Source organism: Bos taurus, chromosome 29 (assembly GCF_002263795.3).
Source record: "Bos taurus isolate L1 Dominette 01449 registration number 42190680 breed Hereford chromosome 29, ARS-UCD2.0, whole genome shotgun sequence".
Taxonomy (NCBI): Eukaryota; Metazoa; Chordata; class Mammalia; order Artiodactyla; family Bovidae; genus Bos; species Bos taurus.
Genome location: NC_037356.1, coordinates 5,905,535 through 5,921,132, shown reverse-complemented (window position 1 = coordinate 5,921,132; position 15,598 = coordinate 5,905,535). Strand labels below are relative to the sequence as shown.

The 15,598-nt window shown below is 39.2% G+C and overlaps 1 protein-coding gene across 2 annotated transcripts in view; it reads left to right on the top strand.

The window, feature by feature from the left end:
* Window positions 1-15,598, top strand: part of FOLH1 (folate hydrolase 1) — a 72,692-nt gene that overhangs the window by 36,817 nt on the left and 20,277 nt on the right. For both annotated transcript variants that reach the window (XM_024987022.2, NM_001101858.2), the window contains 5 exon segments: window positions 7,409-7,507; window positions 7,774-7,859; window positions 9,150-9,269; window positions 13,332-13,414; window positions 14,605-14,668. In XM_024987022.2, coding sequence (XP_024842790.1) covers window positions 7,409-7,507; window positions 7,774-7,859; window positions 9,150-9,269; window positions 13,332-13,414; window positions 14,605-14,668 — 452 coding nt within the window.

Below are 15,598 nucleotides of genomic sequence, written 5' to 3'. Positions count from 1 at the left end.
ACCTATTTACATTTAAGGTAATTATTGATAAGTATGATCCCATTGCCATCCACTTTGTTGTTTTGGGTTCAATTTTATAAAACTTTTCTTTGTTTCCTGTCTAGAGAAGATCCTTTAGCCTTTGTTGAAGAGCTGGTTTGGTGGTGCCGAATTCTCTTAGCTTTTGCTTGTCTGTAAAGCTTTTAATTTCTCCATCATATCTGAATGAGATCCTTGCTGGGTATAGTAATCTAGATTGTAGTTTTTTCTCTTTCATCACTTTAAATATGTCCTGCCATTCCCTTCTGGGCTGAAGAGTTTCTATTGAAAGATCAGCTGTTATCCTTATGGGGATCCCCTTGTGTGTTATTTATTGCTTTTCCTTTGCTGCTTTTAATATTTGCTCTTTGTGTTTGATCTTCATTAGTTTGACTGTTATGTGTCTTGGGGGGTTTCACCTTGGGTTTATCCTGTTTGGGACTCTCTGGGTTTTTTTGGATTTGGGCGGCTATTTCCTTCCACACTTTAGGTAAGTTTTCAACTATTATCTCAAGTATTTTCTCATACCCTTTCTTTTTGTCCCATCTGGGACACCTATGACTCGAATGTTGGAGCATTTAACATTGTCCCAGAGGTCTCTGAGGTTGTCCTCATTTATTTTAATTCTTTTTTTCTTTTTCCCTCTCTGCTTCATTTATTTCCACTGTTCTATCTTCCACCTCACTTATCCTATCTTCTGCCTCAGTTATTCTGGTTCTGTCCAGAGTCCTTTTGATTTCAGCTATTACCTTATTTGTTATTGATTAACTGTTCTTTATTTCTTCTAGGTCCTTGTTAAACATTTCTTGCATCTTCTCAATCCTTGTCTCTAGTCTATCTATCTGTAACTCCACTTTGTTTTCAAGATTTTGGATCATCTTTACTATCACTGTTCTGAATTCTTTTTCAGGTAGACTTCCTATCTCCTCTTTTGTTTGGTGGGCATTTATCATGTTCCTTTACCTGCTGAATATTTCTCTGCCTTTTCATTTTGTTTGGATTGCTGTGTTTGGGGTGCCCTTACTGTAGGCTGGAATTCATGGTTCCTGTTTATTGTGGAGCCTGCTCCCTGTGGGTGGGTTGGACTAGTGGCTTGTCAGGGTTTCCTGGTTTGGGGAGTTTGCACCTGTGTTCTGGTGGGTGGAGCTGAATCTCTTCTGTCTCACGTGCAATGAAGTGTACAGTAATGAGATTTAGGATGTCTATGCATTTGACATGGCTTTGGGCAGCCTGTCTTTTAATGCTCAGGGCTTTTAATGCTTTGCTGGAGAATTAGTGTGGTATGTTTTGCACCAGAACTTTGGCATTTGGGTGGAGCTTGGTTTCTGTGTAGGTATGGAGACTTTTGGGTGAGCTCTTGTCTATTAATGTTCCCTGGAATCAGGAGTTCTCTGATGTTCTCAAGTTTTGGAGTTAAGCCTCTTGCCTCTGACTTTCATTCTTTTACAGTAGCCTCAAGACTTCTCCATCCATACAGCACAGATGATAAAACATCTAGGTTAGTGGTGAAACAATTCTCCACAGTGAAGGACACCCCAGAGAGGTTCACAGAGTTACATGGAGAAAAGAAGAGGGAAGAGGGAAATAGAGGTGACCAGGAGGAGAAGAGGGGAAGTCAAAAGGTGAGAGAGCAGTCTAGCCAGTAATCAGTTCCCTAAGTGCTGTCCACAGTCTGGAATACCCAGAGAGATTCACAGAGTTAAGTAGAGAAGAGAAGGGGGAGGGAGGAGATAGAGGTGACCTGGGGGAGAGTCAAAAGGGGAGAGGGCAATCAAGGCAGTAATAACATCCCTAATTAAAAATCGATACTGGAGATTAGATTCTTAAAGGTACAAAATTGATAACAAATACCAAAAAGCAAAGATTAAAAATCTAGAGTAGAGGTTAGACTCTCAAACATACAATATAAAAAACACAAAGCAAAATCAATCACAAAATTAAAAAAGCATATATATACGAAATTTGCTTTAAAAGTAGATTCTTCTGTTTGCAAGGTAATAGTAGGTTATAAAAATGAAAATTAAAGGAATTATAAATAACTTAAATTAAAAAAATTAAAAAGTGATGGTAGTAAAAATATATCTAGGAATTTCTCTGGAGCTGTTGTGGGCAGTGTGGGGTGAGTTCAGTTGCAGATAGTTCCTTTTTCCAGCTTGTACTTCTTCTCAAGGTTTATAGGCCCCTCTAATGCTTAGTCAATGTTAGCTACAGGGTTTTAATGTGTTGCACCTGTCACTTCCAGAGCAATTACCTCCTCTTTGTTTATTTTGCTTCCTCTGTTTTCAAGTCTCTTCAGTGTCTAATTTGCACCCTGACATAAGGCTCACTTGTTCAGTTGTGTTGTGGGGAGGGAGGAACGCTGTAAACAAATATTGCTGGCATGTGTGAGGAGTGCTTGCAGTGTGTGGACCACACTGGGTTTGCACCAGCTCATGGAAGTGTGTGCTTCCCAGGTCTACACTGTTCAGGCTTCAGGGTGCTCTGCAAAGGAACTGTCCAAAGCGGGCCCTGCGTATCGTGCACTTCCTAGGTCTAAGCCGCTCAGGTTCTTGGGTACTCTGAAGGGCACAGACTCAGTTGAGCCTGCGTTTTGTGCTCTTCCCAGGTTCAAGCAGTGTAGGTGACCAGGTGCTTGGAAAGTGCACTGTCCCAGGTGGGCTGTGCATCTTATTCACCTTCCTGTTCTTGGCCGCTCTGTTTCCTGGGTGTGCTGTGAGAGCACCATCTCAGGTGTGCCGTGTGTCTTCTGTGGAGAGCTGATCTCAGGCTGCGACCCTCCCGGCAGATGTCAACCATCCAGGATCCCAGGAAGATGTGGTTAGCAACTGGGAGCCTGCTCACAGTTTGGTGGAGAATGCCATCTCTGGGGCCGAGATTGCCGCTTGCCTTCCAGCTCTGCTGTCGCCCACCTGCCTCTCTGCCTCCAGCATGGGGAGGGGCCTGTGTGCAGCCAGCCAGCTCTCCTTTGGTATTCATTCAGTCCTTTGTTCTGTGAGCAGGCCAGGCTGTGCGTTAGAGCCTTATGCAGGAAAATTCAAAATTTTTTTTTTTTCTTTCTGGTGATTCCACAGTTTGAGTTGCTATCTGATGTTAGCACCCTCAGATTGTCCTCAGGGCATTCAGGCCTGGTCCTTACCCTAAGCATGCAGACCATGCTTCCCTGTCCAGCCCCCACTCACTTGTGGCAGACATGAGCATCTGTGCTACTTCTCTACTGACAGTTGTGCTTAGGCGTGTATTCTGTGGGTTTTTTTTTTTTTTCCTCCCAGTTACGTTGCCTTCTGAGATTCCAAAACTCCCCACAGACCCACCTGTGAGAGGGTTTTCTACTGTGTCAAAACTTCTCCTTCAGAACTCCCTCCCAGGACAGGTCTCCATCCCTAACTCTTTTGCCTTTCTGTCTTTTATATTTTGTCCTACCTCCTTTCAAAGAGAATGTGTTGCCTTTCTGGGTGCCTGGTGTCCTCCACCAGTGTTCAGAAATTGTTTTGTGGACGTTGCTCAGCATTTAAATGATCTTTTGATGAATTTGTGGGGGAGAAAGTGGTCTCCCTGCCCTATTCCACCATCTTGAGACCGCCCCTCCACTGCATTTTTTTAAATTAATTTTTGGCTGTGCTGGGTCTTCGTTGCTGCACATGGGCTTTCTCTAGTTGCTGCAAGTGGGAGCTATTCTTCATTGTGGTTCATGGGCTTCTCATTGTGGGACTTCTCTTGTTGAATAGCACAGGCTCTAGAGCAAGGATCAGTAGTTGTGGCTCGTGGGCTTAGTTGCTCTGCTGCACATGGAATCTTTCCAGATTAAAAAATCAAACCCACATCCCCTGCATTGGTAGGAGGATTCTTAACCACTGGACTGCCAGGGAAGTCTGCTCCACTGTGCTGAAGCATTGTGCTAAATCTATCACCCTACTTGTGTCAGGGCCATGCTTCTACTAGATGCTCCCCGTCAGGAACTAGATGCCGCAAGGATGTTAAATGAGGCCCATTACTGGGAGACATGGACTCCTCTGATGGGAGGGATAGAAATGCTGAGAGCAAGGCTCTTGGGATTCTGCCACCAACACTCTTCTCTCTTTTACTCTCTACCTGGCTTTCTTGGCCTTTCCTAGCACCCTTGTTATTTCTTTCATTGGCGTTTCCCCTGATAAATCTCTTACTTATTGAATTCTCTTATTGACTACTTTTTCATGGACCTAGAATAACACCCTTTGAAAGCATCTTCCATTGATTATCATCTTAATTCATTCCTCTTCCTCCTCTGCTTTCATCACTGAAGCTTCTTCAAACTTGTTATTGTTTAACCTGATGTTGGAACTCTTTCCTCTTTCCTGTCCTGCTTTCTACTGTCTTCCTGTTGTTTCTTCTCCATTACTCTCGAGCAGGGTTCAAGAAGTCATCGCTGATTTCTCTAGTGATTTATCACTAGAGACCAAAGCATTTGGCTAATTTCTTTTCTTTGAATTCAAGGCAGTCTTAGTAACTATTTTAAAATGTATCAGAAAACTTTTCATGACCTAGTGCAGTGCCCTCATTGTAGGTGAGGAGGCTGTCATCAGACAGCTGGAGGAATTTGTCCAATTTAATGAGGTTTCCCAGGTGGTGCTAGTGGTAAAGAACCCACCTGCCAAGGCAGGAGGCATAAGAGACTTGGGTTCAATCCCTAGGTGTGAAGATCTCCTTGGAGGAGGGCATGGCAACCCACTTCAGTATTCTTGCCTGGAGAATCCCATGGACAGAGGAGCCTGGTGGGCTGCAGTCCATAGGGTCACGAGGAGTTGCATATAACTAAAGCTACTTGGCATGCACTCATGCATGGTCCATTGAAGGGCAGATTAAGGAACAGCACTCTGGTCTGTTTTTCTTTTGAACTCTTAACTTTGCCATGTGGGTTAAGGCTCAGGATGGAGCACAATTTTTGAGGGCACCATGGACTATGTATTTGTCTAAATATAGAGTCTAAATATTCATTACATTTAAAAGATGAATGTGATTATAGCATTACTTATAATAGTGGAAAACTATAAACAATACAGAACTTCAATCATTGATAAGTAGTTAAATACATTGCTATGATAGTACATGAAGCTATTAAAATATATATTGTACAAGAGTATTTAATGATGTGGATATATGCTTATAATATAGTATTGAATGGGAAAAACAGTTTCAAAAATATGTATGGTGGTGGTTTATTGGCGATGTCGTGTCCAACTCTTGTGACTCCATGGACTGTAGCCTGTCAAGCTCCTTTGTCTGTGGGATTCTCCAGTCAAGAAGACTGGAGTGGGTAGCCATTCCCTACTCCAGGGGCTCTTCCTGACCCAGGAATCAAACCTGGGTCTCCTGCATTGCAGGCGGATTCTTTACTGACTGAGCTACGAGGGAAGTCCATAATTCTAAATGCTGTACAAAAGTAAACCTGTATTATTGTAGTTAGAAGAAGAATGCATGGAAGGAAAAAAGTATGGATTTTATGGAATTAGACGTGAGGTTTGTTTAATCTAGTGTCTACCATTTGACTAGGGTAAACTAGTCAAATTTGGCTGTGCTCTAACTGTGTTACTACAGTAATTACTTAATGAAAAAATTACCAAATGTGTTTAAGTCAGCTTTAGTAAGTCATTTTGTAAATACAGTCATTAATATCATAACTGCTGTGGAAGTATACTTTGCATTCAAGACAGTGATTAAAAATGAATTTTGGAAAGTACAACATAATTTTTGGAAGGAGGCAATGATCTTCATATACAAAGGCAATAAGATAGTTTCCATTTCTCCATCCATATCTATACTTTGTAAGGGCTTTCCTGGTGGACAGTAAAAAATCTGAGTCAGACACAACTGAGCGACTAACACTTTATTTTATACTTTGTAAGGTATAATGAAACACTATACATGATTAGAATTTAATCTTATTAAAAATGTAAGAACATACAATTCATGAATTTCACTGTGAAAATTTACTCCCTCTGCATGATTAAGGAATGTGGTATTTGTCCCTGATGGTCAATTCTCATATTCCCACAAATGGTTAGCAATGTAATACTATGAATTAATTAGAAAAGACAGTATTTTATAAATTAGATATATCATAAAATGAAAGTTTCTTAATAAATGTTTAAGAAGAAAAGAGACATAGAGTTATATAATGGCCCAGGAATGCTGAGAACTTTATAAAAAGTTGATGAAATTTGAGTTATAGTAAAATTTTAATTTACCTGGGTGGGATGTTCATATTCTTTTTTACTCTTTTATACTAAAGTGAATGTGATTATATGGCTTCTCTTTGCCTCCCTGAGTAACTACCAGGATTATGACAGCAGCAACAATCGTAATAAAGACAATGACAGTAGCATTAACATACATAAAGTACTAATTAGGTTCTAGCACTTACACTGTGCTAAATGCTTTACATATTTTTTATCAATTTACTTATAAAACAACCACATGAGTTAATATTGTAATAACTTATTTTACAAATAAATCAAAGTTCAAGAATATGTGATAGATCTGGGATCCAAATTCATGTCTGATATAAAAGTCAACTTTGGTGGTGTTGTTCAATTGCTCAGTCATGTCTGACTCTTTGCAACCCCGTGGACTGCAGTACACCAGGCTTCCCTGTCCTTACCTATCTCCTAGAGTTAGCTCAAATGCATGTCCATTTAGTTGATGATGCCATCCAACCATCTCATCCTCTGTTGCCCTCTTCTCTCTGGCCCTCAGTTTTTCCCAGCATCAGGGACTTTTCCAATAAGTTGGCTCTTCCCATCAGGTAGCCAAAGTACTGGAGCTTCAGCTTCACCTTCCAATGAATATTCAGAGTTGATTTCCTTTAGGATTGACTGGCTTGATCTCCTTGCTGTCCGAGGGACTTTCAAGAGTCTTCTCCAGTACCACAGTTTAAAAGCATTAATTCTTTGCCACTTAGCCTTCTTTATGGTCCAACTCTCACATCCATACATGACTACTGGAAAAACTGTAGCTTTGACTATACGGACCTTTGTTGGCAAAGTAATGTCTCTGCTTTTTAAGATGCTGTCTAGTTTTGTTATAGCCTTTTTCCCAAGGAGCAGGCATCTTTTAATTTCACATCTGTAGTCACCATGGTGTAAGTGTTAAATGGTATGTCCTATGCAAATTGTACTAGAAGCTATTATAAGCAGGCATTCAAGAAAGCAAGTTTAGGGACTTCCCTGGCAGTCCAGTGGTTAAAACTTTGCCTTCCAGTGCAAGGGGCGCAGGTTTGACTCCTGGTCAGAGATTAAGATTCCACATGATGCACAGTGTGGCCAAACAAACAAAAACAGAAAGCAAGTTCTTTGACATTTTAACTTATAACCTCAGAATTAACTATCAGCTAATAATATTTTTTTATGTTCAACAGAAGAATGGGTGGATTAGCACCCCCAGATGACAGCTGGAAAGGAGGTCTTCAAGTGCCCTACAATGTTGGACCTGGATTTCTTGGAAACTTTTCTGCACAGTTAAGAGATTGTTTTTATTGTAACCCTCTTTAGGGGGAGGAAACCTTTTTTCAAAAAAAGGTTTTTTTTGAAAATTTTAGAGGATGACTCAAAAGTACAATCTACTATCAGCAGGAGATATAACAACAGGTTGGAAAGGGTATCACAATTGGACAATTATCACTTATGTGAATTTAGAAATATTCAAAAAATGAAAGATTTAGAAAATGTGGGTGGCAAGCTGTTAACCAATATTGTTAGCCTGTGTCCTCTATTTTTGCGTTAGAAAAGTCAAGATGCATATCCATTCCAACAATAAAGTGGAAAGAATTTACAACGTGATTGGAACTCTCAGAGGGGCAGTGGAGCCAGGTAAGTTAGTCATTTGTTCAGCAAATATGGATTGGGCAATTCTTTGGTGCCAGATACTGCTCTGAGCTCTGGGAATGTAGAGTGAACAAAGCAAGGCAACTCTTAGTCCTAATGGAACTCGTGTAAACACAAAACAGATCCATAGGAGGTAATTTTGCATTGTGATGCATGTTGTGAATAAAGGTTGGGACTAGACTGGTCAGATGTGCAAGCTTGGTGAAAAACTACGCATGCTTCAATTAAAGGAACAAGGGAGGAGGAGCAGGGAGAGATCGTTTCTAGGTGTTTAATCTGAGCATTTTTTCTTTTTAAAGAACTCCAGTTTTCTTTAGTGCATATTTTGCATGGAGACATATCTTCATAATAATGATAAATAACACTCTTACAAAGTTAAGATAACTTCAAGTTAATGAATCCTGTACATGGATTTATTTTTTTTTTTTACACTGAAATTGGTAAAATACATAGACATGTGATTTTCATATGATTTCAGATAAGCTGCTCAGTGATACATTTGAAAATAATCTTACTTTATTATGTTTTGATTCCTTAGGACCTATAAATTTATAACGAAAATAGAATTAAACTGCATACCTTTCATACAAGCAGCCAGTATTTTCTTTCAGGGATAAAGAATATTGATATGCCTTCCAGTGAGCACTAAGTGATAAACAACTATTTATTGAACCTCACTGAGTACATGTTTTGTGCCAGCTCTGTGCTAGGCTTTGGGGATGGAGGGATATTTATAAAAGACCCAGACCAGGGACAAGGAGCCCCCTACATTTAAGTGTGGTAAATGCTTTATCAACATGAAAAGACTGCCTTGAAAGCAGGGTAGTGGTGTGATTCCCTCTCCCTGTAGAAATGGGAGCAGATTATAGAGAGGTAGAATCTGTGAGCTGTACCTTAAAAACTAAGTAGAAAGAGTAGAACGTGGAGAACTCTTTACGTGGCCACTCTCTTCTTTTACTCTGAAAATACTGGAAGCAGTGTAAATTGGTAAAAGAGGAGCAACAGAGAATTAAAGAGGTGGAAAAGGATACTTTTATATTCACTTATCATTACTTATATAGTTATAATTACTATAATTCATTGAAGTATTTACATTTGCTTATCACATGTATATTTTCTTCATACATCACATTCAGAAGAGTGATATATTTATGTAAGTCTTTAGGAATGTTGCTATCTTGAGTCCTTAGTGCCTTGTAGATGCTATTGAGTCATTGGCTGTTTGCTCTGTTCTTGACCTGGAATGGCAAGTAATTTTGCAATGATGCTTTCTAGACAGATATGTCATTCTTGGAGGCCACCGTGACTCCTGGGTTTTTGGTGGCATTGACCCTCAGAGTGGAGCAGCTGTCGTTCATGAAATTGTCAGGAGTTTTGGAAAGCTGAAAAAAGAAGGTAATGTAAGCAAAAAGTAAAAAGACCATTTTTTTCTGAATCTCAGTTTGGTCTTCGGTAAAGTGAGTGTAAAATTACCACCTCAGTGGTTTGTGTGAAACAGGAGAGGCTGCATGCAAATTAAATCATAGTAGTAGCATACAATATCTAATAGCGGTTAGGAGCAGAGTAGCTTTCAGTAGTTAGCAGCTGTATTACTTGTGTTCAGTCACTCAGTTGTGTCTGACTCTTTGCAACCCCATGGACTGTAGCCCACCAGGCTCCTCTGTCCATGGGATTCTCCAAGCAAGAATACTGGAGTGGGTTGCCATATCCTCCTCCAGGGGATCTTTCCAACTCAGGGATCGAACCTGCATCTCCTGCATTAGAGGTAGATTCTTTACCAACTGTGCCACCTTATATTGGTTAATAATATTATTCTTTTATATATTTATTTGTAATAATTCCTTTATATATAATATTCATATTACTTATGTTTAGATATTAAATTATAATCTGAAAGGAATTATACTGTTCATGGTTTCTTTTGGCAACAAAGAAGATGGAAATGGGTTTCTTCGCTGGAGAATAGCCACCAGAATTAGATTATAAGCCACTGTGTCCTGGTCTGAGAAGTGTGAACAGGAGTTCCTTGGTCTCTTCCAGCCTAAGGCCTCAGGTCAAGGGCACTAAGTGACTGCAGAGATGAAAGCTTATTCAGAAAAATGCTGGTCTTCTTGCTTAATAGGATGCTGTCAAAAGTTTCATATCTGCATTCTCACACTCCAGCTTTGGTTTCTTTTGCGGACTTTCAGATTATACTATACTATTAGACTGACCATTACTTCAGTCATTTTAGAAACTTTTTATGAAACCAAAATAAAATTCAGTTCAAATGGTTGTTTTTTTAAAATGAACATTGCACACTGAGAACAGAAGATCTACTTTGTTTACTGCTCCTGCAGACAAGGTGTCTGTGGGCTGGAAATGTGATCCATAATTCTTCTTTTCTCTTAGCAACAGTGAAAATAGTAAAAATATGTTATGTTTAGTAAAAATATGTGATGTTTGCCTGGTACCTACTTTCTCAGAGAAACAATGTTATTATGTGTGCTATCTGTTTTGAACACATAGCACCAGGGAGATGTTTACCTAGTTATTTCTCATTTCGATTTACAAATATATTAACTGATAGACTTCCCTGGTGGTCTAGCGATTAAGACTCCATGCTTCTCCTGCAGGGGGCACAGATTCAATCCTTGGTTGGAAATATCCCACAAAGCAAAAATAAATTAACTGAAGTGTTTCAGTTCAGTTCAGTTCGGTTCAGTTCAGTTTGGTTCAGTCACTCAGTCGTGTCCAACTCTTTGCGACCCCATGAATTGCAGCACGCCAGGCCTCCCTGTCCATCACCAACTCACAGAGTTTACCCAGACTCATGTCCATCGAGTTGGTGAGATGCCATCCAGCCATCTCATCCTCTGTCATCCCCTTCTCCTCCTGCCCCCAATTCCTCCCAGCATCAGGGTCTTTTCCAGTGAGTCAGCTCTTCCCATGAGGTGGCCAAAGTATTGGAGTTTCAGCTTCAGCATCAGTCCTTCCAAAGAACACCCGGGACTGGTCTCCTTTAGGATGGACTGGTTGGATCTCCTTGCAGTCCAGGGGACTCTCAAGAGTCTTCTCCAACACCACAGTTCAAAAGCATCAATTCTCTGGCACTCAGCTGTCTTCACAATCCAACTCTTACATCCATACATGACCACTGGAAAAACCATAGCCTTGATTAGACGGACCTTTGTTGGCAAAGTAATGTCTCTGAATATGCTATCTAGGTTGGACATAACTTTCCTTCTAAGGAGTAAGCATCTTTTAATTTTATGGCTTCAGTCACCATCTGCAGTGATTTTGGAACCCCCCCAAAATAAACTCTGACACTGTTTCCCCTCTTTCCCCATGCCATGAAGTGATAGGACCAGGTGCCATGATCTTAGTTTTCTGAATGTTGAACTTTAAGCCAACTTTTTCACTCCCCTCTTTCACTTTCAACAAGGGGCTTTTTAGTTCCTCTTCACTTTCTGCTGAAGTGTTTAGGATTTAGTAATTCACCCAAGGTTGTGTAGCGGGTGTGTGACAGAGTCTGGGATTGAAATTCAGATTTCTGGCTCCCAGTCCAAAAAACCATGACATCTCTCTTTGAAATCAAATATAAGGGTGCTCTATTCTTTTTACCACACAGTTTTCTTATTCTTTAAGAAAACAGAATTATGGAAACTAGAATTTACATAGTTTGTGAATTAGGTTGTTTTTAATATTATTACGAAATGTTTCATTATTTTGCAAGAAGGATCCCTGTGGTAAATATAAAACATGACTATGACAGTTTCAGAGTATGCCTACAGACTGCAGTGATGAGGAATAATAATTATTAGGGGATGTGAATAATAACTATTAATACTCTTAACAAACATGAAGCACTTGACTCAATAGCCAGAGGGATATTCAGTCTTAAGAAGCACAAATGAAACATGTACTGAAACAATGACAACTTGCAGTGTTTAGAGCACTTGTTTAATGCTGTCTTTATAACTATTATGCCATTTAATCCTCCCAACAGTCAAAGAGTATCTTTATCTTTGCTCTGCTCTTCCTGGTATACAGATGATGAATCAGGGATTTAGCAAGTTTGAGTAACATTCCCTTGGTCATACTGCTAGTAAGTGAAAGAACCAGGGCTTGAATTAAGATCTTTTAAACTCCAAGGTCAGTGTTTTTAACTCCAAGCCGTATGACCTTCCTACTGAATGGTGTACTTTTCAGCAGCAGCAGACACTGTTGTTGCAAACGGAGCTTCTGTTGACTAATTCTGGCAGAGAATGGAGTGAAGTCACACAGCCAACTGACACTGAACAATTGTTTGTGTGATGCCAGTGCGGCTCGGAAGAGTCGTAAAGGATTTTCTCTCAGTTCTATTGGCTATAAGACCACAGTCTACATCTAACACTTTCTTTCACTCCAGGCAGCTGCAGACCACAGATGGCTTCCTATTCTTAGCTAGTCATCGTAAACCTATTAGAATGTTTTATGAACTCATAGAATATTAAAAAAATTATTTATTTGAATTTATTTATTTTTAATTGAAGGATAATCACAATATTGCTTTGGTTTCTGCCATACATCAACATGAATCAGCCATTTGTATACATATGTCCCTTCCCTCTTAAGCCTCCCACCCACCTCCCATCCTATCCCATCCCTCTAGGTTGTCACACAGCCCCTGTTTGAGTTCCCTGGATCTCACAGAATTTTTACCATTCCCCCCCTTTTTCAATACAAATACTCTAATTTGTATTGACAGATCAGGTTTAAAGTCATTGAGAAGGAAATTAAGATTATCACCATAATTCACCCTTCCTAAGCAACCAATGAATTTTTGCTGTTGTCATGCTGTTGGGCATGCTGATGTCTTGTCTATATTGTGCATTTTCCCAGCTTTTATCAGTTCAGTTCAGTTGCTCAATTGTGTCCAACTCTTTGCAACCCCATGGACTGTAGCACGCCAGGCTTCCCTGTCCATCACCAACTCCTGGAGTTTACTCAAACTCATGCCCATTGAGTCGGTGATGCCATCCAACCATCTCATCCTCTGTTGTACCCTTCTCCCGTCTTCAATCTTTCCCAGCATCAGGGTCTGTTCCAGTGAGTCAGTTCTTCGCATCAGGTGGCCAAAGTATTGGAGCTTCAGCTTCAGCATCAGTCCTTCCAATGAATATTCAGGACTGATTTCTTTTAGGATGAACTGGTTGGATCTCCTTGTAGTCCAAGAGACTCTCAAGAGTCTTCTCCAACACCATAGTTCAAAAGCATCAATTCTTCATCACTCAGCTTTCTTTATGGTCCAACTCTCACATCCATACATGACTACTGGAGAAACCATAGCTTTGACCAGACGGAACTTTGTTGGCAAAGTAATGACTCTGCTTTTTAATATGCTGTCTAGAATGGTCATAATTTTTCTTCCAAGGAGCAAGCACCTTTTAATTTCATGGCTGCAGTCACCATCTTAGTTATGCACATATATTTCAGGATGGAGGCCTCGAAGAACAATTCTGTTTGCGAGCTGGGATGCAGAAGAATTTGGTCTTTTTGGTTCCACTGAGTGGGCAGAGGTTAGTTGATAATTCAATGTAAGATACATTTTCATAGTAATAAAACAGATAATATTTAATTCACAAGAATGTAAGAATAATGTCAATCCAGCAAGAAAATATTCAAACTTTTTTTCAAAAGTCTGAAACAACGTATTCATGTTCAAAAATCTTGTCACATGAGAACTAAATTGTACTTGGACTTTTAAAGCCACTTAATGTCAATTGTGGAAATAATTTTTGCTTTCTGAGAATGTGCTGGTAGCTAAATAAATCCACTAGAAACTGTACATCATAATAAGATATCAGGTTTCAGTTTTTTCAGGTTAGCTGCTAAAGCTATTCATATTTAAATACTCCTTCAGCTTGTACTGTCTTCCTCATATCATAATGGCCTACTTTAAATCATGCTAAGAGTGAGATGGAAAAATCTCACCACAGAATATTTATGAGGCTTCTTGCAAAGTAATTTTACCTGCATGCATTATTGGCTGTGGGTAATAGCAGCATTGCTGGTAAAGTAAATATATGCAAAAATAACATTAATTACATTAACTTCTAGTCATGATATAAATATTTAATTATCTCCTATTATCTTGAAATTATGAGAAGCCATGTGTACTTATATTTTCTTTGAAGTTTACCAAGAAAAAAATGGTGTTCCTGTAAATGAAGATTTATGCTGGTGTCAAGAAGAGCCAAAATATCTTGATTTGTCTCTTTCATATTATTTTCTTCACTTAGTTTCATGTTTTTTCACTTTATTTTTTATAGTCAGCACACAGAAAATTGCTTGTTTTCAAGGTTCAGAATCCACTTCTATCAATAAAAATCTTGCTACTCTTTGGCAGTGTTTTAAAATTGAAAACAAAATTTTAAAGTTTTGACCAGTAGGTGGTACCGTAACACAGAAGAACTTAGCTTCTAGGATTATGTGTGATTAAGAAATCAACTTTTCTGCTCACCATATTAAGAATGTGGACAGTTTCATCTCAAATTTTAGTCTTAAAAATGTTTTGCTTGTTATTTCTTGCCAAATTCTTTCAAACGTTGAAAATCTGGAAAGTCTTATATGTCAAATTTGGTGTGAACTTGGGCCAACTTCATTCACACACCATACAGTGAATGTATATGTGCATTTTTTTTTTAAGAAGGGAGTTATGACTATATGTTTATTTATTAATTTATTTAACTTTATTTATTTATTATAGGAAAATTCCAGACTCCTTCAGGAGCGTGGTGTGGCCTATATCAATGCTGATTCTTCTATAGAAGGTGAATATCATCAGTTTCATAGGAAAATACATATGATCCTGGTAGTAGCAGCAGTTTAGTTCATAAATCATGCACTGACAAGGAATAGAAATCCGGGGACAGGTGGTGAGGGAATCTCCTGCTGGTTTGTTGTGCTCACGGCAGCTGTGAGCTCTAGGACGCTAATTTGGACTCTATTAAAACAGTACCCTTTGATTTGCTTGTTTCATCTGGCAGATACCATATCTATGGTAGGAATTCAGTGATTGTTAAATGAATAAATCAGTTATGGAACTAGAGATTTCTGTAATTTTAGAGTGGGGTATCAAAAAGCTATGATTTATGTTTAACTCTTGTCATTATCATATCATGCATACAAATTTTGAGGACAGATACTGGCTTCTAAGATTTCATCTTTCACCAAGATTTTTTTCTTCTAAATTTTTTTTCTTCAATTCAAATACTTACTAAGCACCTCTCTATGCAATGAACTTTCCAAGATTTCAAAAGAATTAGGGGTTGATAAAGAACAATCTAATACTCGAGAGTTTAAGATTTAGTATGTGCTGTGCTGTGCTTAGTTGTTGAGTCATGTCAGACTCTTTGTGACTCCATGGACTGCAGCCTGCCAGGCTCCTTTGTCCATGGAAATTCTCCAGGTAAGAATACTAGAGTGGTTTGTCATGCCTTCATGCAGGGGATCTTCCCAACCCAAGGATCGAACCTAAGTCTCCTGCATTGCAGGTGGATTCTTTACCATCTGAGTCACCAGGGAAGCCCAAGATTTAGTATAGATGATAAAATAAATCAGTCTAGGATTCTGATATATGCAGGTACTCTCAGAAAGATATTATTGTACTGATCTTGGAATTCAGAGGACAGAATGATAGCAACTTCAGGAAAGGCTTGAGAAATGAGATAAGCATTGAAGACAGGACTTTTGAATGGGTT